The sequence below is a fragment of the Hemibagrus wyckioides genome, linkage group LG06 (assembly GCF_019097595.1).
Source record: "Hemibagrus wyckioides isolate EC202008001 linkage group LG06, SWU_Hwy_1.0, whole genome shotgun sequence".
Taxonomy (NCBI): domain Eukaryota; kingdom Metazoa; phylum Chordata; class Actinopteri; order Siluriformes; family Bagridae; genus Hemibagrus; species Hemibagrus wyckioides.
The window spans coordinates 42,146,855-42,171,652 of record NC_080715.1 but is presented as its reverse complement, the minus strand read 5'-3'; the positions used below and the strand labels follow the sequence as shown (position 1 = coordinate 42,171,652).

General features: G+C 40.7%; 2 protein-coding genes and 1 pseudogene across 2 annotated transcripts in view; 1 reads left to right on the top strand and 2 right to left on the bottom strand.

Moving 5' to 3' along the window:
* LOC131353871 (E3 ubiquitin/ISG15 ligase TRIM25-like) overlaps window positions 1-24,798 on the top strand; it is a 106,383-nt gene that overhangs the window by 35,065 nt on the left and 46,520 nt on the right. The gene's annotated exons all lie outside the window — the stretch shown is intronic.
* On the bottom strand, window positions 344-24,798 carry LOC131354585 (uncharacterized). Its single transcript, XM_058392431.1, has 15 exons — window positions 24,205-24,798; window positions 22,553-22,648; window positions 22,175-22,408; window positions 21,959-22,042; window positions 20,082-20,253; window positions 18,795-18,832; window positions 16,564-16,679; window positions 15,091-15,331; window positions 8,052-8,480; window positions 7,463-7,558; window positions 7,077-7,310; window positions 6,732-6,944; window positions 6,486-6,504; window positions 1,171-1,224; window positions 344-879 (listed from the first exon to the last, which is right to left on the bottom strand). Exons 1-15 carry the CDS (start codon window positions 24,796-24,798, stop codon window positions 344-346), a joined length of 3,156 nt encoding a protein of 1,051 aa, XP_058248414.1.
* Window positions 5,215-6,260, bottom strand: LOC131355186 (stonustoxin subunit beta-like; annotated as a pseudogene).

Here is a 24,798-nt window from a genome sequence, read left to right as displayed (position 1 = left end):
ATTAAATGTTTTATTCTATAAACAAGATGACCTTACTCCAGTCTTTATGGTCCAGTCCTTATGGTCTTTTGCAAACCTCAACCCTCTTCTTTGTTTCTCATTGTTGAAGCTTTTTTTTTTTAGCTTTGCATGACCTCAGCCCTGCCTCTAGGAGCCTTTTTTGAACCGTCCTTTTACTAGATTTGTATTTGGCAATATTTTTAAATCATTAGCTTTTTATTTGCTGCAATTTTAAAATACAGATATGTCTTTTGTGCAGCTGGATTATGTGCTAATAAAACAGATCATTGTGTTACAATGTGGGAATGTGCAGGCATTTTTAATACTTTTAATACTACACACATTATTTTGGATCACACAGTCTCACAGTAGAACCAAATCCCCTGTAGGGCCTGAACCCAGCATGTAGAGGCTGAGTGAATGTGGTGTGGACTCTGTGGAGGAGCTTCATGGTGTCAGAGACGCTGTAGAAGGACAGAGTTCCTGCACTGTGATCCACATAAACTCCTATTCTGGAGGATGATGGAACTCTGAGACCAGTCTGAATGTTGTTGTGAAAGATGGAAAGAAATGATTTATTAGAACACTCCAGACTCCAGGACTGATTGTTGAGTCCAAACTCACACTCCTTACCACATCTTTTCCTGCTGATGTCTTTATATGAAACTGAAATATAGACATCATCACGACTCCACTCCACCTCCCAGTAACAGCGTCCACACACACTCTCCTTACTCAACACCTGCCAGATTGAATCAAATCTCTCTGGATGATCAGAGTATGACTGCTCAGTCTTACTGACTCTCACCACTCTGTTCTTCTCAGACAGAATGAGGTTAGGATGTGTCGTGTTGGGATCCAGCTTCAAATAACAGAAATCTAAAATAAAAGAGAAAAACAAACTGAATATGAAAATAATGGGTTTAATGCACAGAATATATTTAAAGAAAGACTAAGACTGCAGTCTGTGTGTAATAATATCTGAGGCAGCAATGTCTCTGATTTAGACAGAGAAAAAAAGATGTGGACAGACACTAGAAAATTGATTCAAACAAAATCTCATCCTGTGATTTTTTTCTCGTTAAACACATTTTTGTGTTTAGTATTTTCTAAACTGTTTTTAAAGAAGAAGAATCTGTGTGTGTGTGTGTGTGTGTGTGTTAGGCGTACATTTCAGAAACTCTTCTCTGCTCTGTGGCTCTGGTGGTGAAATGATCTGAACTGCTGCAGCTGTGGAGAGAAAAATGGAAATGAAGACAAAAAGCATCATCAGGTTGTGCCCTCATGCACCACTGCTAGTGGGGGATAATCACCACAGCTGCTCAGTCTCTCCAGTTCAGACAGGTAAGTAAATGTTGGCATCTCACTTACAGTACTTTACAGATTTTTTTCTTGAACCCTCATTGCCACCCTTTCAGACCTGCATCACCCTCACTTCCAGGCTAAACTAAAAAAAGACACCCCACTGGGGTTCCCTTTTGAAGGAACTCAACACTGCATCATGGCTGACACTATGGAAATCACAATAATTTATTGGCTCAGGTAGGTCATGTGATGAAGTGGAATGTGCCAGCAAGACCATAAAAGGGACCACAAAAATCTGTCACATTATTCCAGATTCTTTGTCTTCAGGAAGTGCTCTGTGTGATGTTTGCAATAAATGTTTGTCCTGTCTGTCTAGACTAGATTAGGAAAGATGGCATGTATCTGTGCCCCACTTCATTACAGAAGACAACTTGCACTTTTTCTACATTGTTTGTTTGATAGAGGAGTGTGTACATGCCACTCTCAAAGCTGCATGCACTGCGAAACTTTTCCTCTCCATAAACTCTGCTTCTGCTTGGCTGTGGGTCCCATGTTTGCTGAGGCAGCATGCTGACTTATATCATGAGTCTCGCAGGTCGAGTTACTGTAGTAGAGGCGGAAAAAGAGACAGGCGATCCCCTCTACCAACTTAGATTTTCCCGCTTTGGCTCAGAGAGCTTGCTGTGCAATTTTTCCCAACCCAAAAAGGAATAATTATTGTCTTCTTCATACTCAGAGGAGCTCGATGTGGGCGATGATAAGCAGTATGCCACTGAGTTGCTTCTTAAGAGAAAGCAATCAGTGGCCTTCGTGCTGAGTTCCACCTCAATGCAGGCATCTCCCTTTTTTTCCCAAAACTCCACACTGAGGTATCAAGGTTGTGGAATAATACTTATTTAGAACCCATTTAGATCCCAAGTGCAAGACATGACAGGAGCTAGGTAAAGAGTCTTTAATATAGCAGGGATAAATAAAGACAGCAGTACAGCCCAAAAACATACACCCGACGAACTCTGGCACAAAATCAGCAACAATGGTGAAGCAACACAACAGCAAAATGTCATAAAACACAGTGAAGTCCAGGCCAAAAATAACCAGGGGAAAGAAACAAAGTAGAAAAACTTGAGCAGCCAAAGGTCCTTGCAAAGGAAGAGTCCTGGGCTACTAATCCGAATATTGTTATCGAAACACAGTCCAAGTCCAAAGCAAGGAAGGCACACCAACATAGTGTTTATATTGTGCAGGGGTGCAAAAAGGGTGGTGAGCCCAGAAGTGCTCTGTCCACGGTGACCACTACCCCGTAAATGAGCGCTGCAATGTCACATACCTGGAAGTCCGTACTGCATGTCGCGAACCCGGAAGTGATGGCCCTCGACAGGCAAAAAAGGGCATGCAAGCTGACACCACTAGCCCCAACCTGGCATTCTGAGGCATAAAAAGAAAGCGTTGCAGCCTGAGCATCTCCGTGTAAAATCTGGGTGGCTGGCAAGCTCTTAGGGGCAGGACCCCCAGGCGAGAGACAACCATCTCCACCAGGTGGGCCAGAAAAGAATCCTATACCACCAAGAAGGACGAACCGCATCCAACAGGAGTAACTGTGGACGCAAGAGGAAGCTGTCTGAAAGGGATGTCCGGGTGCTAACCCGGATTGTATCCAAAAAACATAAAACCACAGCTGCCCAACTCACTGCAGAATTAAATGTGCACCTCAACTCTCCTGTTTCCACCAAAACTGTCCGTCGGGAGCTCCACAGGGTCAATGTACATGGCCGGGCTGCTATAGCCAAACCTTTGGTCACTTGTGCCAATGCCAAACGTCGGTTTCAATGGTGCCAGCAGCGAAAATCTTGGGCTGTGGGCAATGTGAAACATGTATTGTTCTCTGATGAGTCCACCTTCACTGTCTTTCCCACATCCGGGAGAGTTACAGTGTGGAGAAGCCCCAAAGAAGCATACCACCCAGACTGTTGCATGCCCAGAGTGAAGCATGGGGGTGGATCAGTGATGGTTTGGGCTGCAATATCATGGCATTCCCTAGGCACAATACTTGTGCTAGATGGGCGCGTCACTGCCAAGGACTACCGAACCATTCTGGAGGACCATGTGCACCCAATGGTTCAAACATTGTATCCTGAAGGTGGTGCCGTGTATCAGGATGATAATGCACCAATACACACAGCAAGACTGGTGACAGAGTGGTTTGATGAACATGAAAGTGAAGTTGAACATCTCCCATGGTCTGCACAGTCACCAGATCTAAATATTTTTGAGCCACTTTGGGGTGTTTTGGAGGAACGAGTCAGGAAACGTTTTCCTCCACCAGCATCACGTAGTGACCTGGCCACTATTCTGCAAGAAGAATGGTTCAAAATCCCTCTGGCCACTGTGCAGGACTTGTATCCGTCATTCCCAAGATGAATTGATGCTGTATTGGCCACAAAAGGAGGCCCTACACCATACTAATGAATTATTGTGGTCTAAAACCAGGCGTTTCAGTTTCATTGTCCAACCCCTGTACTTTTTTGTACTTGTCTGTACTTTTTTCTGTTTAATAAAAAAAAAATACTTAGTTGTCCATTTTTTGGCTGACAGCTTGTTGGGCTGAAGCCACCTGTGGCTAATACAGAGGATATCATATGTCTGTGCTCGGGGGTTAGTAGCCAGGTCTTTCCTCAACCTGTGGAAGTCCCTGGCAGCATATTTTTCAGAATAAATGAGGTCATTTAAAAGTTGTCTGCTCACCCTCTGGTGGTGTAAAATAGAAATCTTCCACTTAAATGTTCTGCTGATCATAGGGCACATGTAGCCAGGTATTTTTTAAACCTGAGATTTTTTTCTGCATTTTGGCCTTTCGTCCATGTGCAAACACAGTTTAAGGTGGTTGAAAATGGAGATTTTCCAAAACTCCTTCCAAGGTGAAGATTTTCCAAAACATCTTCAGTGGTGTGTGAACAGGGGAAACAGTGATTTTGACGAATAGATGTCATTGTCTCCTTGATTTGATGTCAGCTTTGTTCATGAAGATATTTTGTGCAATAGCAGACTTACGTAAACTAGTGACTTTGTTCTCCGACAGCACAGACAGAGACGGCGGTTTTGGACAAGACCCGGTCAGACTTCTACATGGTGGGAAAACTTTGTAAGGTTACACTTTGTAATTCATTGCAGAGGAATGGTGAGAAAATTTTCGTATGTCAAGGGCATCCCTGTTGTCGCTGAGTGAGCTGTCAGTCCCGCGATGTGCCATTGTTGTTAAACTATTGGAACCAGTAATGACGTTTTGTCTAGGCTTCTGATTGGTCAACATAGCTTTACACTTAGAGGTATATCGCCCACTGTTGATTAGGCATGCTCCTGACAGCACTTAACAGGGCGTTTAGCGTTTTCATGTGTAGAAAGATATTTTTTAACACATAGGTCGTGTGGACAGAATAAAAAAAAAAAACTAAGTAGAAAAATCTCAGTTTGTAAAAATACCCAACTACGTGTGACATGGCCATATACACGTTTCTAAATTAATTTCATTTTAAACCCAAAAATCTCAAAATAGAGCAATATTCTTAATGGAGATAATATGAGAATAAAAAACTCTCCAGTTACTTTACACTCTTCATTACAGAGCCACAAAATGATTTTTTTTTTGACAATCAGCATTTTAAAAAGTAAATATTCAGTTTGTGTTAAATTAAACCCACATTCATTATGACTTCCTTTCCTTCTGATCTCTTTATATAAGATTGATATGGACTGATATTTTCTAAAACTCAGAGATAAACTTGGATTTATAAGGTTCTGTCTGCCAGCCAATCATCATCCAGGCTGAATATGGGATGAACACAACACAGGAAGCTTTAACCAATCATCTACTGTATGATTTAATGTAGTTTAAATATTGTTAAATGCTTTACAATGAAATTTCAGGGTTTAGAAACAACTTCAGACTTTACAAAGTGAATGTGTATTTTACATCCAGAACACAAGCAGAAAAATCAACTGAATTAAAAAGTTGATCTTTTATTTTTCTAGAGTGTGATCCTAACAGGTTTAAAATGTTGTACTGTACTGGCTTTATTACTGTTTATTAGTGATTTAATGAGAGGATGCTTCAAGAAATAAAAATGACTGTATTTTGTGCAGCTGGATTGTGTGCTAGTAAAACAGATGATGGAGTAACAATGTGGTAATGTGCAGGAATTTTACACAAAACTCTACACACATTATTCTGGATCACACAATCTCACAGATGAGGAACCTAAACTCCAGTAGAGCCTAAATCCAGCATATAGAGGCTGAGTGAATGTGGTGTGGACTCTGTGGAGGAGCTTCATGGTGTCAGAGACGCTGTAGAAGGACAGAGTTCCTGCACTGTGATCCACATAAACTCCTATTCTGGAGGATGATGGCACTCTGAGATCAGTCTTAATGTTGTTGTGATAGAAAGAGAGAGAAGAAGAAGAACATCGCAGACTCCAGGACTGATTGTTGAATCCAAACCCCACACTCATCACCCCGTCCTTTCCTCCTGATGTCTTTATATGAGACTGATATGAACACACCACCGCTCCACTCCACCTCCCAGTAACAGCGTCCACACACACTCTCCTTACACAACACCTGAATATAGGAGTCAAATCTCTCTGGATGATCAGAGTACTTCTGCTCTCTCTCACTGTCTCTCACCACTCTGTTCTTCTCAGACAGAATGAGGTTAGGATGTGTCGTGTTGGGATCCAGAGTCAGATCACAGAAATCTAAAATAAAAGAGAAAAACAAACTGAACAATGTGAACATCCATCCATTGTCTATACACGCTTTATTCCTAATTAGGGTCACGGGGGTCTGCTGGAGCCTATCCCAGTGCACATAGGGCGAAAGGCAGGGGTACACCCTGGACAGGTACAATGTGAACATGTTGGGTTAAATTCACAGAATACTGTATATTCATGTGAAGTGTGTGTGTGTGTGTGTGTGTGTGTGCTTAATGTACATGTGTGTATATGTGTGTGTGTGTGTATAATATACATGTGTGTGTGTTTGTGTGTTATTACACTTCTAATTGTGTGTGTGTGTGTTATTACACTTCTACTTGTGTGTGTGTGTGTGTGTGTGTGTGTGTTATTACACTTCTACTTGTGTGTGTGTGTGTGTGTGTGTGTGTGTTAGACGTACATTTCAGAAACTCTTCTCTGCTCTGTGTCTCTGATGGTGAAATGATCTGAACTGCTGCAGCTATGGAGAGAAAAATGGAAATGAAGACAAAAAGCATCATCAGGTTGTGTAAAAGATGGAAACAGTTGAAAGTGATACAGTCAGTTTATTCATTTGAAATCAGTATTTTACTTCAAAGTGTCAGGTGAGCAAACTGGCTGCAGAAAAGTAAGCAGGAGCATGGCTAAGAAATAACACTTCACAGAGCGAGTAAAGACGTCCATCATTGTGTTTCTCCAGCAGGAGCAGCTCCTCTTACCATGTGGAGGGATTTTGTTGAATTCCTCCTCACAGAATTCCTCCAGTCTCTTCTTCAGATCTGAGAGAGAATTCCTCACTCCATCAAATGACAGATGTTGAGGGACAGAGATGCTGGATGTGTCAAAACTGGGTCTGATAATTGGAGGAGACTGACATCCAGAAGCTAAAGCCTACAGAGAACAAATGAAATGAAAGACACACTTGTGATGTCAGACAGGGACATTTATTGCTGCTTTAATGAGAGGTGTTTTAGAGAGTGTGTGAGGAACAGCTGGCTCTGTAGATCAGACAGTGAGTGTTACCTGGAGGAAATGGATGTGATCATGTGTGTGTGAAAGCTGCTCCAGCTCAGTGACTCTCCTCTGAAGATCAGCAATCTCCTGCTCCAGTTGATCCAGGAGTCGTTCAGCTCGACTCAGTTCAGCCTTCTCCTGAGCTCTGATCAGCTCCGTCACCTCCGAGCGCTTTTTCTCCATGGAGCTGATCATCTCAGTAAAGATCCTCTCACTGTCATCTACTGCTGTCTGTGCACTGAGCTGTTAGGACACACACACACACACACACACACACACACACACAGAAGATTTAAATCTCATCTATCATTCCCTCTCTTACTGGGACTCTAAATGACTGGTTGTCCATGTTGTGTGTGTTTCTAGGAGCAGCTCTGTCTCTGCTCACTGCTCACCTTTATAGTGTTCACAGTCTGTTTCAGCTCCTGCACCTTCTTCTGCTTCTCCTGGATTCTCTGCTGGAATTTCATCTGATCCTCCTTTAACTCACTCTGAGGAAAAATAAAATACATCTCAGTGTTTATACATTATGAGTTTATGATCACAGTAGGTAAACATTAACTGCAGATAAAGAGATAAAGTGATAAAGTTCACTCTGGTTCTATGGAGCACTTCATTATAGAGTAAAAGACTGGATGGGTTTTTTTTTAAACAGAAATTAAACACTGTAATATATTTTAATGTTCCAGGACTAGATTTAGGAACCACTGGGTTTAACAAACAACAACAAGAATTTATTCCTTTATGTCTTTTTTTTTATTAATAATAAAGCAAAACCTTAGGTATAATCCAAACCTTGATGACTTAAAGGTGCATATATACATTTTAAATATTATTCACAAACTAATTCTACACTAACGAACCTATTTTAGACTTAAAGTCTGATGTTTTAATTCTAAAGCTAACATCTTATTTTAAATTACATAACACCACTACATGACTCTACATGAATGGATTAGACCTGGTTAGATTGGACTTTCTCACCTCTTTTTCAGTTCTGTAAGCTTTAACTGAGACAATGTTGTGGCCTTTATGTTTATCCAACATGCACAAAGAGCAAATACATCTTTGGTCAGTACGACAGCAGATCTCCAGCGCTTTATCATGTTCAGAGCAGATCTTCTCTTGTAGATTTCCAGAAGCTTCGACTAACTTGTGCTTTTTTAAAGCCGGAATTTCAAGATGAGGTTTCAGGTGAGTTTCACAAAGAGAAGCCACACACATCAGACAGGACTTGACGGCTTTGTGTTTTCTCCCGGTGCAGAAATCACACTCCACATCTCCAGGTCCAGCGTAACAGTGAGCAGGAGAAGCAGCTTGGACTTCAGTCTTCTTCTTCAGTTTCTCCACCACTTCAGCCAGCATGTTGTTTCTGCATAGAACAGGCCTTGGAGTGAAAGTGTCAGAGGACAGCTATAGACTCCACTCTGATCCTCCTGATCCCAGCAGCCATTAATACACACCTTACAGAAACTGTGACCACAGGGGATAGTCACCGGATCCTTCAGGAGATCCAGACACACTGGACAGATGAACTGATCCTGATCTACTGACATACTGGCCTCAGCCATTTTCCTGAACTCTCACAGTGACACAGCACTAGAGAGAAACTCTGAGTTTCATTTTCTTTGCATTTTCATTTCCTGTGTGTGTGTGTGTGTGTGTGTGTGTGTGAGGGAGGAAGGGAGGGAGCTAGGGAGGGAGGGGAAAGATCTAAAGAGAGAGAGAAGGAGGAGGAGCATGCAGTACACATGACTGTAATGGATATTATAATGAAAAAGGAATGAATGGTTTTTGACTAGCGCAGTGTTTATAGAGATTTTGATGAACATCCATGTTGGGAAGTAAAAGTTTAAATTAATCATATATTGTGTCTGTGATGTTAGTTTGGGCAGAGGGACACATTTTCTTAAGAAACCAGGATTGGAAAAATCAGTAGAAAGAAAAAAATGACAGCCATATATCAAGAATACGTAATAAAAATGAAACATGACCTAGGGTTTGTAAACATTAGGTATATGGAAGTGCAGCAGAAAATCCTAAAATATGTTTGAATAAGTTACTAAGGAATAACTGGAGGAATTCTTTTCATTTCTTCCAATCAAATCATTTAAAGAGGGTTGTTAGGTGAATGATCTTTAATAATGAATTATTGCACACTTTTTATGGATATGTGCTTATCATAAGTAGACAGTAGGTGAAATATATCTCAGAATAAATTGATAAAGGACAAAAAACAAAGAGAGTATAAGAATTACGTTGCAACATGTGTGTTGCAAAAATATTTTTTTAAGTAGTGTATAACACAACCATTAAAACATACATGGATGTGCAATTCCATGCATTTATCCTGATTATAGAGTAAAGAAATAACACTGGGAATCAGAATGGACAGCACAGTCCACGTGTCACATGAAAACAACCCATGTTTCACTTAATACTGAAATGGGTTATTAGTTATTTCATATTTCTCAGGAGATTAGAACCATTCTAATCAAGTTCCCCAGATCACTGTGAGCCGGGAAGCTACTCTCGCTTCCTTGGTCCCACCTTGCTATTCAGTTCCTTACTGAACTTTTCCCCTCCTCAGGTAGCACCACCATCTTGAATATTATTGATTTCTCTAAGTCCCTAAGCTTCCTCCCTCTCCCTAGCCGTCCACTAGTGTTTGCAACAGCTGAGCGATTGTTTAGCCATGTGTTCTGTTACTTTGGGCTTCCATTGACATAGTTAGTGATTGTCTGTGTGTTTTCCCAAGTTCAAAAATTATACCAGACATCAACGATACACAAACCCATATTTGGTGCAGCGACCATTTCAAAATATGACACTGTTTCACTGCCCCATGGTGGCCATAGCAGGTAACTACGGTTCCTACAATTATCATTAAGGATAACGTCTCATCTTTATAATCATGAAGATTTGGAGTTTAGTGTAAAGTTTGTTCTTGTGAGTGTATTCATGGAGAGGCAATGCCCTGAAGACAAAAAAGAACAAACATGTAAACATGGGAATGGGCCTGAAAAATCCTAGAAAGCTTTATTATGGTTTCCATCTTTATTAACTACAGCAGGTAACCAAGTTTTCAGAATTTGTACAGTCAGGGCACATCACTGTGTACAAATGTATTTATTACATGTTAAAAACAACCCATATTTCTCTTAGCAGTAAAACAGGCTATTAGTAATATTCATATTTCTGAGTTATATCTACACATTGTAAAGGTTTATTAAAATTTGTAAAAAAAAAATCAAAAATCTATCTAAAGCATTATTACCATTTTTACAAACTATTATATTTCCAGACATAACCGTAGTAAATATAGACTTTATAGAACATTTAGACATTCTGCACCACTAATTTCAGAAATCAGTAGAAATCATTATTTCATTAGAAATATGATCAGATCTTACAATTCCATTTCCTTCATATGTAACTGATGATCCTAGAATGAGGCTTAAATGCAGTGTTTTAAGGTTCAGAAAATGAGAGAAGAAGAAGAACACTCCAGACTCCAGGACTGATTGTTGCAGGAAACCTTGAAACCTTGAAACCTTGAAACCTTGTCCTTTCCTGCTGATGTCTTTATATGAGATATCAAAGTAACAGCGTCCACACACACTCTCCTTACTCAACACCTGAGTAGTCGTCAAATCTCTCTGGATGATCAGAGTACTGCTGATTTGTCTCACTGCACTCACTCTGTTCTCCTCCGACAGAATGAGGTTATAATTTACTGTGTTGGGATCCAGAGTCAGATCACAGAAATCTAAACACATGAAAAATGTGAAAATGTTAGATATTAATCTCAGGATACCTGTGATGTGTGTGTGTGTGTGTGTGTGTTTATAGCTGTATTTTTTGTGTGTATTTACGTATATGTGATTGTATGTATTTCTGATGTTAAAACCCATAAAATCACACATCAGTAATGAAGTGTTCAGTGTTTCTCAGCTCTATCACAAATCATTCACATCATCAGTTTATCATTAAGACTTGAATCAGGTGTGGAACAACAGGAACAGCTCTTCTTGACATGTTCAGCGATTTTGATGACAGCAGATCTCCAGTGCTTTATCATGTTCAGAGCAGATCTTCTCTTGAAGATTTCCAGAAGCTTCGACTAACTTGTGTTTTTTTCAAAGCAGGAATTTCAAGATGAGGTTTCAGATGAGTTTCACAAAGAGAAGCCACACACACCAAACAGGATTTGATGGCTTTGTGTTTTCTCCCAGTGCAGAAATCACACTCCACATCTCCAGGTCCAGTGTAACAGTGAGCAGGAGAAGCAGCTTGGATTTCAGTCTTCTTCAGTTTCTCCACCACTTCAGCCAGCATGTTGTTTCTGCGTAGAACAGGCCTTGGAGTGAAAGTGTCTCTGCACTGAGGACAGCTGTAGACACCCTTCTGATCCTCCTGATCCCAGCAGCCATTAATACACACCTTACAGAAACTGTGACCACAGGGGATAGTCACCGGATCCTTCAGGAGATCCAGACACACTGGACAGATGAACTGATCCTGATCTACTGAAATACTGGCTTCTGCCATTTTCCTGAACTCACACAGTAACAGAGGGCTAGAGAGAGAAACTCTGTATTTTGTTTTCTTTGAAATGAGAAGTGGGTTCCTTTTTCTGTGTGTGTGTGTGGGTGTGTGTGTGTGTGTGGGTGTGTGTGGGTGTGTTTGAGTGAATGAGTGAGATGGAAGAACTAGAGAGAGAGAAGGAGGAGGAGCATGCAGTACACATGACTGTAACAGAAGTAATGATGATAAAAAAACTATTGTTTTTTTGACTAGCGCAGTATTTATAGAGATGAAGAAGAACAACATGTAAAGTAAAAGTTTACATTAATCAAATGCTGCTTCTGTGCTCACACTGGACTCTCTGATCAACTTAGTCATCCTCCCTGATTACATCCTTTGCAAATGACTGCTTCCACAGACTGAGAGGAGCATGGCTCGGAAATGTTGAGTCCATCCCAGTCATTGTCACAGCATTTAACTTACTGATGGTAATATGACACTCAGGCACCATCATTGCATTCACAGCACCAATCATCCTGGGGGAGTGGGCAGCTTTATCAATGAATAGGTTGTGAAGCATCCTTAAACACCCACATCACTTCAGTTGCTTTGTATCCAGGCAATTGACAGGGTTTTCGATAGTGGTGGCATCATAACCAGGTGCACTCAATCCCTTACTGGTTAGAGTACCTGAGAGTTGGCAAATGCCTGAACCTAAGACAGGCTTGTTGATCCCTATTTTTTTGTATCCATTTAATGCCAGTCTTGTAGGGGCCATCCAGTGGCAACTTGACCAAGACATAGCACACACCCCAGACACTTAGTGCCTCCCTCTTGTCCTCCCCACAAGCATTTTGTTTACAGCCACATGTGTACCATTCTCATCTCCTGGGTCTGCACCTCAGTCACCATTGGCCACCTAGCCCTGTGGAGAACCAACCATGTTCTACAGGCTAAATACTGGTGGCCTTGCATGTTCAGTTACTTTCACTGTCTGGTAATATTCAGCATGTTTGCAACAATTGAGCTATTGTTTAACCACGTGTTCTGTTACTTAGCTAGCAAAAGTGGTCCCCAGTTAGTGTGTATTTTCCCAGGTTCCTTAATTTACACCAGATGGCCATGCTAGACAAACGCATATTAGGCGCAGTGACCAAAATATTACACAGCCCCATGGTGACCATAGCAGATAACTATGGATCCTTTATAAAATTATTTTCAAAGACAAACCCTTCCTAGGGAACTCACTGCTGCATCATGGCTGATGCTATGGAAACACTTCCATGTGGAATTTGAGCCTTAAGCTCTGGGTGAAATCAGATTTATCTGCTCGGGTAGGTCATGTGATGAAGCAGGGCGTGCCAGCAAGACCAAAAAAAGGGCATCTACTTCACATTACTGCAGTTCCTTTGTCTTCAGGAAGTGCCCTGTGTATGTTTGTGTGAATTATTTGTCCTGTCTGCCTAAACTAGGGAAAAAGAAGATTTATATAAGATTAGGTAAGATGGCATGTTCAGAAAGTTCATGCATCCGTGCCCCGCTACATTTAGGAGGACGACTCGCACTTCCTCTGTTTGATAGTGGAGTGTGCACATGCGGCTCTCGAGAGAGTCGGCTGCATGTGCTGCAAAACTTTTCCTCTCCATAACTCTGCTCCATGACAACTTGGATCATGGGTCTCGCAGGTCGAGTTAGTGGAGACAGAACAAGAGACGGCTGTTCCCCTTTCTCTTTCCCTCTCTCCCAAATCGGATTTATCCGCTTCGGCTCCGGAAGCTTGTTTTATTTGTTGCGTTAGACGAAAGCCATTTACGGCAAAAAAGAAAGGTGTTATAGCAATATCAACTTTAAATAAATGTCAAATTTAGATGGACGTGTTAAGTTTATGTTAATGAACACGTTAATTCTAGTACTCTTCTAGCCAATTCAAGGTGAGGGGATGTAAACTTCACCCTAATCCTAACATAATTTTTATTGCACATTAAGCCAGTAGAAATGTTCCAGAAGTAACAAAAATGGTCAAGGATTGTATAAAAGATAAGTTATGATAAAATAATGAAAACTACAAAAGTGCAAATGTTTGCATTGACAAATTAATGAAAAATCAACTTTAATTAATTTCTCATGAAGCAACATAATCAGGTACTAGCTGTGCATTATATATCAAGTTGAATATTAAAGCCAAGTTAATCTTTTTTATCTTCTTAAAATAATGGGACGCAAACTTTTGCACTCAACTGTACCAAAGTTACTGTTATTATGATCTATCTGTTTATGGCTTTGTTTGTTGTATTGGTTTTCATTCAGTATGGCAGAGGAAGAATGGCTAGTGGGTGGAAAAGAAAGAAGTGGGTCTTTGGGATGCTAGGTGTGACATCTCATCTACAGCAAAGATCTGGAAAACCTATTCTATGTCTTCTAGAGAGAAGATCTAGAAGGCATGTTGTCCCCATGATTGCCCATCATGTGATACCTGGGTCATCAATTATCAGTGACGAGTGGTGTGCGTATTCCATACTCCCTGCACTAGGATACAACCATCACACTGTCAACCACAGCAGGTGGTATGTAGATCCCCACACTGGTGCCCATACCCAGCATATTAAAAGGGCCTGGAGAGCCTACAAGGGGCAGATCTGGAGGCTTAGAGGAAATCAGACTGAGAGTTTGCTTTCTGACCACCTTGCAGTTATTGAGTGGAATGAATGGCTGGCAAAGAAACACCAAGGTGGTGCATTTGGCAGACTGATTCATGACATATCAAGAAAGTACAAGTCATTATAACCACTGTAAGAGCACTGAGATGGCAGGAATTGATGTCTTTCTATGGGAAAGATAAACATTGAATATATTCATTGAATATTTGTATATTTGTTTTTCAATCTCTGCTAATTGTGAGTCCTCAGTTTGAAATGTAGAATTTGGCAATTTGTGCTCATTTTCTTGCTTATTTTGTTTATTTTTGTTAAATTTTATGAGGTTTCTATTTGAGATTTTTATATGAGAGGTTTACTTTTTAAACATAAAGTTGTACAGTTCCATTTTTCCATCTTGAAATAAACATTTCTATGTACTGTATCACTCTTTGCTGTGTTTTTTTTCCTTTTTCTGTTGAGAAAATAACTGAGCCTTTAAATCTCCTTTGCAGCTATTTATAAGGCATAGATAGTCCTCGCTTTAGATGAGCTCTAGTAACTAGTAAATGGTTTTTAACTACCTGAATTAATATTTTTTTCTATTTAGAATGCATGTTTATAAAGTATTTATTAGCACTAACAGTACATCTAATGTATAAAGTCCACCAAGATGTGGGACCAAGGACAAAGTCTGGTAACTGCCGACTTGAGCGAACTTGAGCGCATGTGTCACAGGATTCCACGTATGCTTGGATGTCCCAAAGGCTCGATGGCCACCAGAATCATTGTCTCACTAGCTGGGCCATACACTGAATGCCAGGGTGGCCAGAACTGGGGGATTCGTGCATCCATTGTATGACCTGACGGCGGAAGGATGCGGGGACGTACAGCTTGGAAGAAGAACACGCAGCTGGAGGAGGATCTTGTGCGTGAGCGCATTGGGTCTCCTCTACCAGGTTCCATTGGATCGGTGCCAGGATAAGGGTGGATAAAAGAATGGGTTCTGGGTGAGTAATTACATTTCTGATTTCTTGTTGCCTGGAGAGAGCGTCAGCTTTACCATTCTTAGACCCTGGACGATAGGTGACTGTGAACTGGAACCTGGAGAAGAACATGGCCTGAACAAGTGACATCCCATTCCTAATCCATAGGGTTCATTATGACGTCGGTCCACCCTTTGCAGCTATAACAGCTTCAACTCTCCTGGGAAGGCTGTCCACAAGGTTTAGGAGTGTGTTTATGGGAATTTTTGACCATTCTTCCAGAAGCGCATTTGTGAGGTCACACACTGATGTTGGACGAGAAGGCCTGGCTCTCAGTCTCTGCTCTAATTCATCCCAAAGGTGTTCTATCGGGTTGAGGTCAGGACTCTGTGCAGGCCAGTCAAGTTCATCCACACCAGACTCTGTCATCCATGTCTTTATGGACCTTGCTTTGGTCACTGGTGCACAGTCATGTTGGAAGAGGAAGGGGCCAGCTCCAAACTGTTCCCACAAAGTTGGGAGCATGGAATTGTCCAAAATGTCTTGGTATGCTGAAGCATTCAGAGTTCCTTTCACTGGAACTAAGGGGCCAAGCCCAGCTCCTGAAAAACAACCCCACACCATAATCCCCCCTCCACCAAACTTTACACTTGGCACAATGCAGTCAGACAAGTACCGTTCTCCTGGCAACCGCCAAACCCAGACTCGTCCATCAGATTGCCAGATGGAGAAGCGCGATTCGTCACTCCAGAGAACGCGTCTCCACTGCTCTAGAGTCCAGTGGCGGCGTGCTTTACACCACTGCATCCGACGCTTTGCATTGCACTTGGTGATGTATGGCTTGGATGCAGCTGCTCGGCCATGGAAACCCATTCCATGAAGCTCTCTGCGCACTGTTCTTGAACTAATCTGAAGGCCACATGAAGTTTGGAGGTCTGTAGCGATTGACTCTGCAGAAAGTTGGCGACCTCTTCGCACTATGCGCCTCAGCATCCGCTGACCCCGCTCCGTCAGTTTACGTGGCCTACCACTCCGTGGCTGAGTTGCTGTCGTTCCCAAACACTTCCACGTTCTTATAATACAGCTGACAGTTGACTGTGGAATATTTAGGAGCGAGGAAATTTCACGACTGGACTTGTTGCACAGGTGGCATCCTATCACAGTTCCACGCTGGAATTCACTGAGCTCCTGAGAGCGACCCATTCTTTCACAAATGCGTTTGTCCATACACCTGTGGCCATGGAAGTGATTGGAACACCTGATTCTGATTATTTGGATGAGTGAGCGAATACTTTTGGCAATATAGTGTATATATATATATATATATATATATATATATATATGTCAAACCTCACAGTGTCTGGCATACTGGTCACAGGGTAACGCATCTGCAGTTCAGACTGGACAATGCATTTCTCTCCATCAGCAGATGTTGTTGACACATCCCAGCTCTTCTTTAATTGGGCCTGGGGCAGACCAGCAAGACACCAACTCAAACGGTGAAAACTGTAGAAGCTTGTGGCAACATTTTATTCCAGTTCTTACTGGTGTCACTGACAAACTTCTTTAACATGTTTTTGAGAATCTGAACTTTTCCACAAGTTTGTTTCTATTTGGGTCATATTTTGGGACTGAATTGAATGGGTTAATGCCAAGTTGTTGGTGAATTAGCTTCATGAGACATAGTTTGCTTTTCTTCATGCCCTTTGTATTCTGATATTTTAAGCTTCTGATATAGGACGCATGGCTGATCAGTCACCTGTAGTGTATCTACAAATCGATAGGATGTTGCCCGATGTCTCTATGCTGAAGTCCTCGGATTTACACAAAAATACTTTAACCTCATATTCAACTACAGTTTAGGACCCTACTTATCAGTAACCAGAGTAAAAGCAAAACACTAGCCTGTAAATTAAAAGCATAGAATAAACAATGGTCATACACAGAACAAGAAAACACTGGCAAAGAGTCACAAACGGAGTACTTTCAAATGAATGTAATGTGCACGCTATTTAAATGTACAGCATTGCAAGTTGCAATGTTACAAATGGGCGGAGTCTTGAAATATAAGCCTGGCCCTAAAAACGTTGTTGGGGAGCTCAGATAAGTGCTGTGCCAGTGTAGCACTACTTTGTTACTGTTGTTCATTGAGTAAAAAGAAAACTAGTCAAGACCTGTGTATGTATTCTAAATATTCATTCTTCTCTTTTCACTTTTTGTGCAAATATTTTTGCACAATTTTGGGACTGTATACAAAGTTTGTGAGTCATAGTGTACAATTGTGCATTTACATATTTATTCGCATTATTCACAAAAGAGGACTGGCATCAAAGATGAAAACACATGGAATCTACAGTCCTAACTCACAAATAAACATGGATTGATGAGGTTCTATCTACAAGCCTACCATCATCCATAATGAGCACAGGATCATCGCAGCATTGGTGACCTTCAGCAGTTGTCTACTGTATGTTTTAATGTATTTTAAAGTTGTTACGTGTTTACAATGGAATTTCCTAATAAAACTTTATTAATAAAAACTGAAAAATGAATGTTGGATCTTAGAAAACTATATTTAAAAGTATACATATGATCATAATGTATTTGAAATAAGACAAAATGTCTTTCTGCGCTGACATTATTACTGATGATTAAGTTATTGCTTTAAAAGAAAGAGACAGGTATAACCTTACATTAGGAACATCACAAGATATAATTTCATCTTTTTAAGTTAATTTTACTAGATTTTTTGACATTTAAAAAAAAACATTTGCTCTTTAATTGCTGTCATTATAAATAGCAGATCTGTTTTTGTGCAGCTGGATTGTGTGCTAGTAAAACAGATGATGGAGTAACAATGTGGTAATGTGCAGGAATTTTACACAAAACTCTACACACATTATTCTGGATCACACAATCTCACAGATTCAGAACCAGACAACCAAGAAAGCCAGAATCCAGCATATAGAGGCTGAGTGAATGTGGTGTGGACTCTGTGGAGGAGCTTCATGGTGTCAGAGACGCTGTAGAAGGACAGAGTTCCTGCACTGTGATCCACATAAACTCCTATTCTGGAGGATGATGGAACTCTGAGATCAGTCTTAATGTTGTTGTGATAGAAAGAGAGAGAAGAAGAAGAACACCACAGACTCCAGGACTGATTGTTGCGTCCAAAACCACACTCATTACCATGTCCTTTCCTGCTGATGTCTTTATATGAGACTGATATGAACACTCCACCGCTCCACTCCACCTCCCAGTAACAGCGTCCACACACACTCTCCTTACACAACACCTGTTCCCAGGAGTCAAATCTCTCTGGATGATCAGAGTACTGCTGCTCTCTCTCACTGTATCTCACCGCTCTGTTCTTCTCAGACAGAATGAGGTTAGGATGTGTCGTGTTGGGATCCAGAGTCAGATAACAGAAATCTAAAATAAAAGAGAAAAACAAAGTGAACAATGTAAAACATATTTTAATTTATAGAATATTGTATATTCATGTAAAGTGTCTGTGTGTGTGTGTGTGTGTGTGTGTGTATGTGTGTGTTAGGCGTACATTTCAGAAACTCTTCTCTGCTCTGTGGCTCTGGTGGTGAAATGATCTGAACTGCTGCAGCTGTGGAGAGAAAAATGGAAATGAAGACAAAAAGCATCATCAGGTTGTGTAAAAGATGGAAACAGTTGAAAGTGATACAGTCAGTTTATTCATTTGAAATCCTTATATTAGTTCAAAGTAAACTGGCTACAAAAAGAAAGTAGAAGTATATGGAGCATCGCTAAGAAATAACAGATATTTTATGAACAAGAAGCACATGTCTACGAGGCAGAGTGCCCTTATACACCACTGCTGACAATGGATAATCTCCACAGCTGCTCAATCTCCACACTTCAATTTGTGAGTACAAAAATGCAGTGTTTGCAGAGACACACGTAAGTGGCCTCTGCTTGTTGGACCCATTCTTGACCTGCCTATCCCTTTTCTTTAGTAAATAATTCAAAATAAATTGAATTGAACTGAATAGTAAGAGAAAATTGCAGTGATACAGGTGCAGAGCTGAGTCTACTAATACCACTAACCCTCTCATGCCTGTCTGTGTCCAGGGTGTGAGAGAAAACAAATTTTGTGACCTGTTAATGCACCTGACATACTTTCATCCACTAAAGTATCACTTGAGGGCCAAGGAGAAAAGACTGCAAGAAAGTTTATGAAGAGGAAGGAACCAAGGTGCTGCAGGAAGGCATTGCTGAAGAGGCTTGCCAGGGTGCTGTACTCTAACAGACAATCAACCTAGAAGAGAGCCTTGTACTTTATGTAGGGGAACTGAAGAGACAGTGCCAATGTTTTGGATGACCCGGAAGCACACTGCTACAAGGCGGAGCGCCCTTATCTCTCCACTTTGATATGCAAGTATGAAAACTCAGTGTACGCACAAACAGGAAGCAGTTGACAGCTCACTAATAGTACTTTACTGACTTTTCCTTCAACTCTCATTGCCACCGTTCAGACCTGCATCACCCTCACTTCCAGGCTAAACTAGAACAAGACATCCCACTGGGGTTTTTGTAGCATCCCACTGTATTTGAATGTCTGTGTCCTGCCCTGTCTTGAGTTGTCTTGAGTTGGTAAAAATGTTTGTAATTTATTAACAGGAGCTTAACAAAAACCAAAGCAAATTTTGAAACTATCAACATATGAATTTTCAAAATTCATAAGTGCTCAATTTGTGTCTGCAGTAGAAATTAGCAATAATAATTTTAGCTAAACAATTTAGAAATCCCTTCTTTGTATCTTGGAAATCCTATAGATCTCTTTTATACATTACAGAGTAAGTAAAAAAAAATCTATCATTCCATAGCACTCTTACCATGTGGAGGGATTTTGTTGAATTCCTCCTCACAGAATTCCTCCAATCTCTTTTTTAGGTCCAAGAGAGAATTCTTCACTCCATCAAACGAGAGGTGTTGATTGACAGTGATGCTTTTCATGTGAAAAGTTGGTCTTTGCATTGCGTGAGACAGACGTCCAGAGGCTAAAGCCTAGATAGAACAATTTAAATTTAGAAGAAAGCTATAACAGCATACATAAATAAATGCCTCCTGTACTTACAATTACTATATACTATTTTGTATACCCTCAATGCCCACTAGTCCATCTAATCACTATATCATCCAGATCAAGAGCTGCAGTTCATTTTTAAATCACACACCAGTTTATGGTAAATATGTGGTCTGGATTAGGAATTGTAGAAACAGTGTGAACCCAAAAAAAGAGAGAAAGAGCAATAGAGTTGACACAGAGGTTTCACATAATACTGTGCATACCCACACTCACACACACTAAAATAAAAGCTTGGAAAATGTTGAGTGAGGTGAAGGACTCAGACTATTGGGCCAGGGTTTTAGTTTGCTATTTAAACAATCATTTAATTTATTGAGGGAAAAATGTTACTCAACATATTTCCAATCCCATATGATAATTTTTGCCCCCTAGGTCATGCAAATCAAACAAGAAATTTGTTGATATATATCAGAGTATAAAGTGTTAAAAGCAATTTCCAAGGCTCAGGGACTTCTGCTAAACATAACGAGAACAGTCATCTACAAATAAAGAAGACTGTAGAACAATCGTGAATGTTTCCAGAAGTGCCTTTCCAAAAGATTCTTTCCAGAAGTACAACAATGACCTTTCCAGGAAGTCACAAAAGGACCCCACTATATTGCCAAAAGTTTTGGGACACCCCTCCACCCTTGGGGATGACCCCTTCCTGTTCCAACATACAGTAACTGTGTACCAGCGCACAAAGCAGGGTCCATAAACACATGGATGATTGAGTTTGGTGTGGGGGAACTTCACAGAGTCCTGATCTCAACCAGATAGGGATGAATTAGAGCAGAGACTTTGAGCCAGACCTTCTCGGTCCAGCATCAGTGCCTGACCTTACAAATACGCTTCTAGAGGAATGGTTCCCATAAACACACTCCTAAACCTTGTGGAAAACCTTACCAGAAGAGTTGAAGCTGTTATAGCTGCAAAGGGTTGGCCAACTTCATATTACATTCATGTGCATGTAAAGACAGACCTCCCAGTTTTGGAATGGCTCACAGTCTCCACTCAAATTCATCCCAAAGGTGTTCTATGGTTTTGAGATCAGGACTCAGTTCCTCTACACCAAATTCGTTCATCCATGTCTTTAGGAACCTTGCTTTGTGCACTGGTGTGCAGTCATGTTGGAATAGGAAGGGGACATCCCCAAACTGTTCCCACAAAGTTGGAAGCATGAAATTGTTTAAAATGCCTTGTTATGAAGCATTAAGAGTTCCTTTCATTGAAACTACGGAGCCGAGCCCAACCCCTGAAAAACAACACCTGAACTCAATGATTTGGAGGGGTTTTCCAGGGAACTGCAGGCTATACTCACCTCAGCTTATGTCAATATTAATGATTCCACCATTAGAACGACACTAAATAGATAAGCTATCCATGGGAAGTTGCAAGACAAAAACCACCACAAACGAACATAGAGGAACCTAAAGATTCATCTCACAATTTATAATGGATCATAGAATTTATCTGTTATTATATATTCCATAAATCCAGATTATAAAAGCTTGGTTAAAAAAAAATCTTCCACTACCTCATCTGCAAGTCTGAAAAGCTCTTATATAATGAACTTCCAGGAAGAGGTGTTTTAAAGAATGTGTGAGGAACAGTTAGCTCTGTAGATCAGACAGTGAGTGTTACCTGGAGGAAATGAGTGACAGTGATGCTGGATGTGACCAACTCCGGTCTGTCTAATGTAGGAGATTGATCTCCAGAAGCTAAAGCCTACAGAGAAGAAATGAAATGAAAGACACACTTGTGATGTCAGACAGGGACATTTATTGCTGCTTTAATGAGAGGTGTTTTAGAGAGTGTGTGAGGAACAACTGGCTCTGTAGATCAGACAGTGAGTGTTACCTGGAGGAAATGGATGTGATCGTGTGTGTGTGAAAGCTGCTCCAGCTCAGTGACTCTCCTCTGAAGATCAGCAATCTCCTGCTCCAGTTGCTCCAGGAGTCGTTCAGCTGGACTCAGTTCAGCCTTCTCCTGAGCTCTGATCAGCTCCGTCACCTCCGAGCGCTTTTTCTCCATGGAGCTGATCATCTCAGTAAAGATCCTTTCACTGTCATCTACTGCTGTCTGTGCACTGAGCTGTTAGGACACACACACACACACACACACACACAGAAGATTTAAATCTCATCTATCATTCCCTCTTTTACTGGGACTCTAAATGACTGGTTGTCCATGTTGTGTGTGTTTCTAGGAGCAGCTCTGTCTCTGCTCACTGCTCACCTTTATAGTGTTCACAGTCTGTTTCAGCTCCTGCACCTTCTTCTGCTTCTCCTGGATTCTCTGCTGGAATTTCATCTGCTTCTCCTGGAGCCGATTCTGAGAACACACCAGTTATTTACAGCTCTTTAAGGAAGTCTGTTTATCAGAGTTTCTAATAACCTGGCAGCACAGTGTAAAATATCTGTTTGTTTTCTGCATTTTGTACTGTTATTAAATAAAATTATCTCCATGCTGCTTATGGTAAGAGGCAAAATAAAGAGTACACACTGAGTTGGTTGGTGAAATTTCATTTCAATACTGAATCAATTTAATACTGCTGCAGATGCACCTCCTGCTCAACAGAGGAAGCCCTCCCCTGAGTTTCGAGCTTTGTCCAGGTTACTGGTTTGTTCCTGGTTGCAGACCTTTTCTACCATGCTCACATCAACATCTGCATGAAGTATTGTTAGTTTCTACTACTTACAGAAACAGTGTATGCCATTTGTCTTGTCTGTGTATCAACCTGTGCCTGTTTCTTTGAACACATGTTTCTTGAATTTAGTGTATTATTGGATTTGGTTGTATCCCTGGCTGCCATTTCTGTGTTTGTGGATTACTGCCTGATTTGTCAACTCTGATTCTGGATTAGGTTTGGATTTGTCTGCTTTGTGTGTAAAAAACGCATTTGGATTTAACACCATTTGCTTCTTCATTTGCTCTTGAGTAATACCAGTGAAGTCCATAAAATGATGAGACTTCACTGGTCTTTTTGTTATGACAGAATTCTCTTTAGACTTTCAAACAGATTTATGATTTATAATGAAATCTGAAGTGGGGTGGGGGTTTGGGTTGGAGGGTGTGGATGTCGACGGGGTGTCGTGTTTTTTTAATGTAATTTTGCTAAACTGTTGCATTTAAGGTATCTTATAGTCACTCATCCCTTCCCTCAGGCCATCAGACTCCTCAGCATAGACATGTCCACCATACAGATATGAATCCATAATGACACCTCCATGAAGTTACCCCATTGACATTCTGCACACTGCACTGCACTACGTTTAACACATCTGCACATTTGGTACATCACTATTCTGTACTGTTCCACATTATGGTCTGTTAGTTCATATAAATGCAATATAAATCCTAACCTAAATAAAATTGCACATGATTTTCATTTTTTTCATATTATTCTTATTCTCATTTTCTTTCTATTCATTATTATGTTTAATTTTGTTTGTTAACTAGATTATTCATTTACACATTATACGGAGTAATATACTGCGTTTTCAGTTTAGTGAGATTTCAAGTTATTTGTAAGTTAATCCTGAATCTTAAATCTCCCTATTGGATTAAAGGCATCTAAAAGTCAAAAGTTTCTCTCTCTCGCTCTCTCTCCCTCTATCCCTCTCTCTCTCTTTCTGTGTGTGTTTACCTGCCTCGCCCCGCCATAGTTTAGATGGCTGAAATACTGAAATGTTCACTAACTAGTCTGACTGGATTATTACACTTTTTAACACTGAGGATAAATTTAACTCTCTGTTAATCAGAACATATACAATTTAATAAAATTGAAAATAAAGTTCATATCATATAACTGAGTAAATTAACTGTTTTTAGATGAGGTATATGGAGTTTCTGGGGAAAATATCATTAAGAACATTTCTCATTCTCACCTGTTTCTCAGCTCTTTCTGCTGCGGCTCTGACAGTGTCGTGTCCTTGGTGTTTATCCATTACACACAGATAACAGATGCAGCATTGATCAGTACGACAATAAATCTCCGTTAGCTTGTTATGTTCAGAGCAGATCTTCTCTTGTAGATTTGTTGAGGCTTCAACTACTGTATGCTTTTTCAAAGCAGGAATTTCAAGATGAGGTTTAAAATGATTTTCACAAAGAGAAGCCACACACACCAGACAGGACTTGATGGCTTTGTGTTTTCTCCCGGTGCAGAAATCACACTCCACATCTCCAGGTCCAGCGTAACAGTGAGCAGGAGAAGCAGCTTGGACTTCAGTCTTCTTCTTCAGTTTCTCCACCACTTCAGCCAGCATGTTGTTTCTGCGTAGAACAGGCCTTGGAGTGAAAGTGTCTCTGCACTGAGGACAGCTGTAGACGCCCTTCTGATCCTCCTGATCCCAGCAGCCATTAATACACACCTTACAGAAACTGTGACCACAGGGGATAGTCACTGGTTCCTTCAGGAGATCCAGGCACACTGGACAGCTGAACTCATCCTGATCTACTGAAATACTGGCCTCAGCCAT

Bases quoted from the DNA above. Each gene is read 5' to 3' on its own strand.
- LOC131354585 (XM_058392431.1), bottom strand. From the start codon at position 24,798: ATGGCTGAGGCCAGTATTTCAGTAGATCAGGATGAGTTCAGCTGTCCA. The intron at 22,649-24,204 runs GTGAGAATGAGA...GTGTGTTCTCAG, and splicing joins CAGAAAGAGCTGAGAAACAG to AATCGGCTCCAGGAGAAGCA. The intron at 16,680-18,794 runs AGCAGAGAAGAG...GGTCTGCCCCAG, and splicing joins TTTCACCACCAGAGCCACAG to GCCCAATTAAAGAAGAGCTG.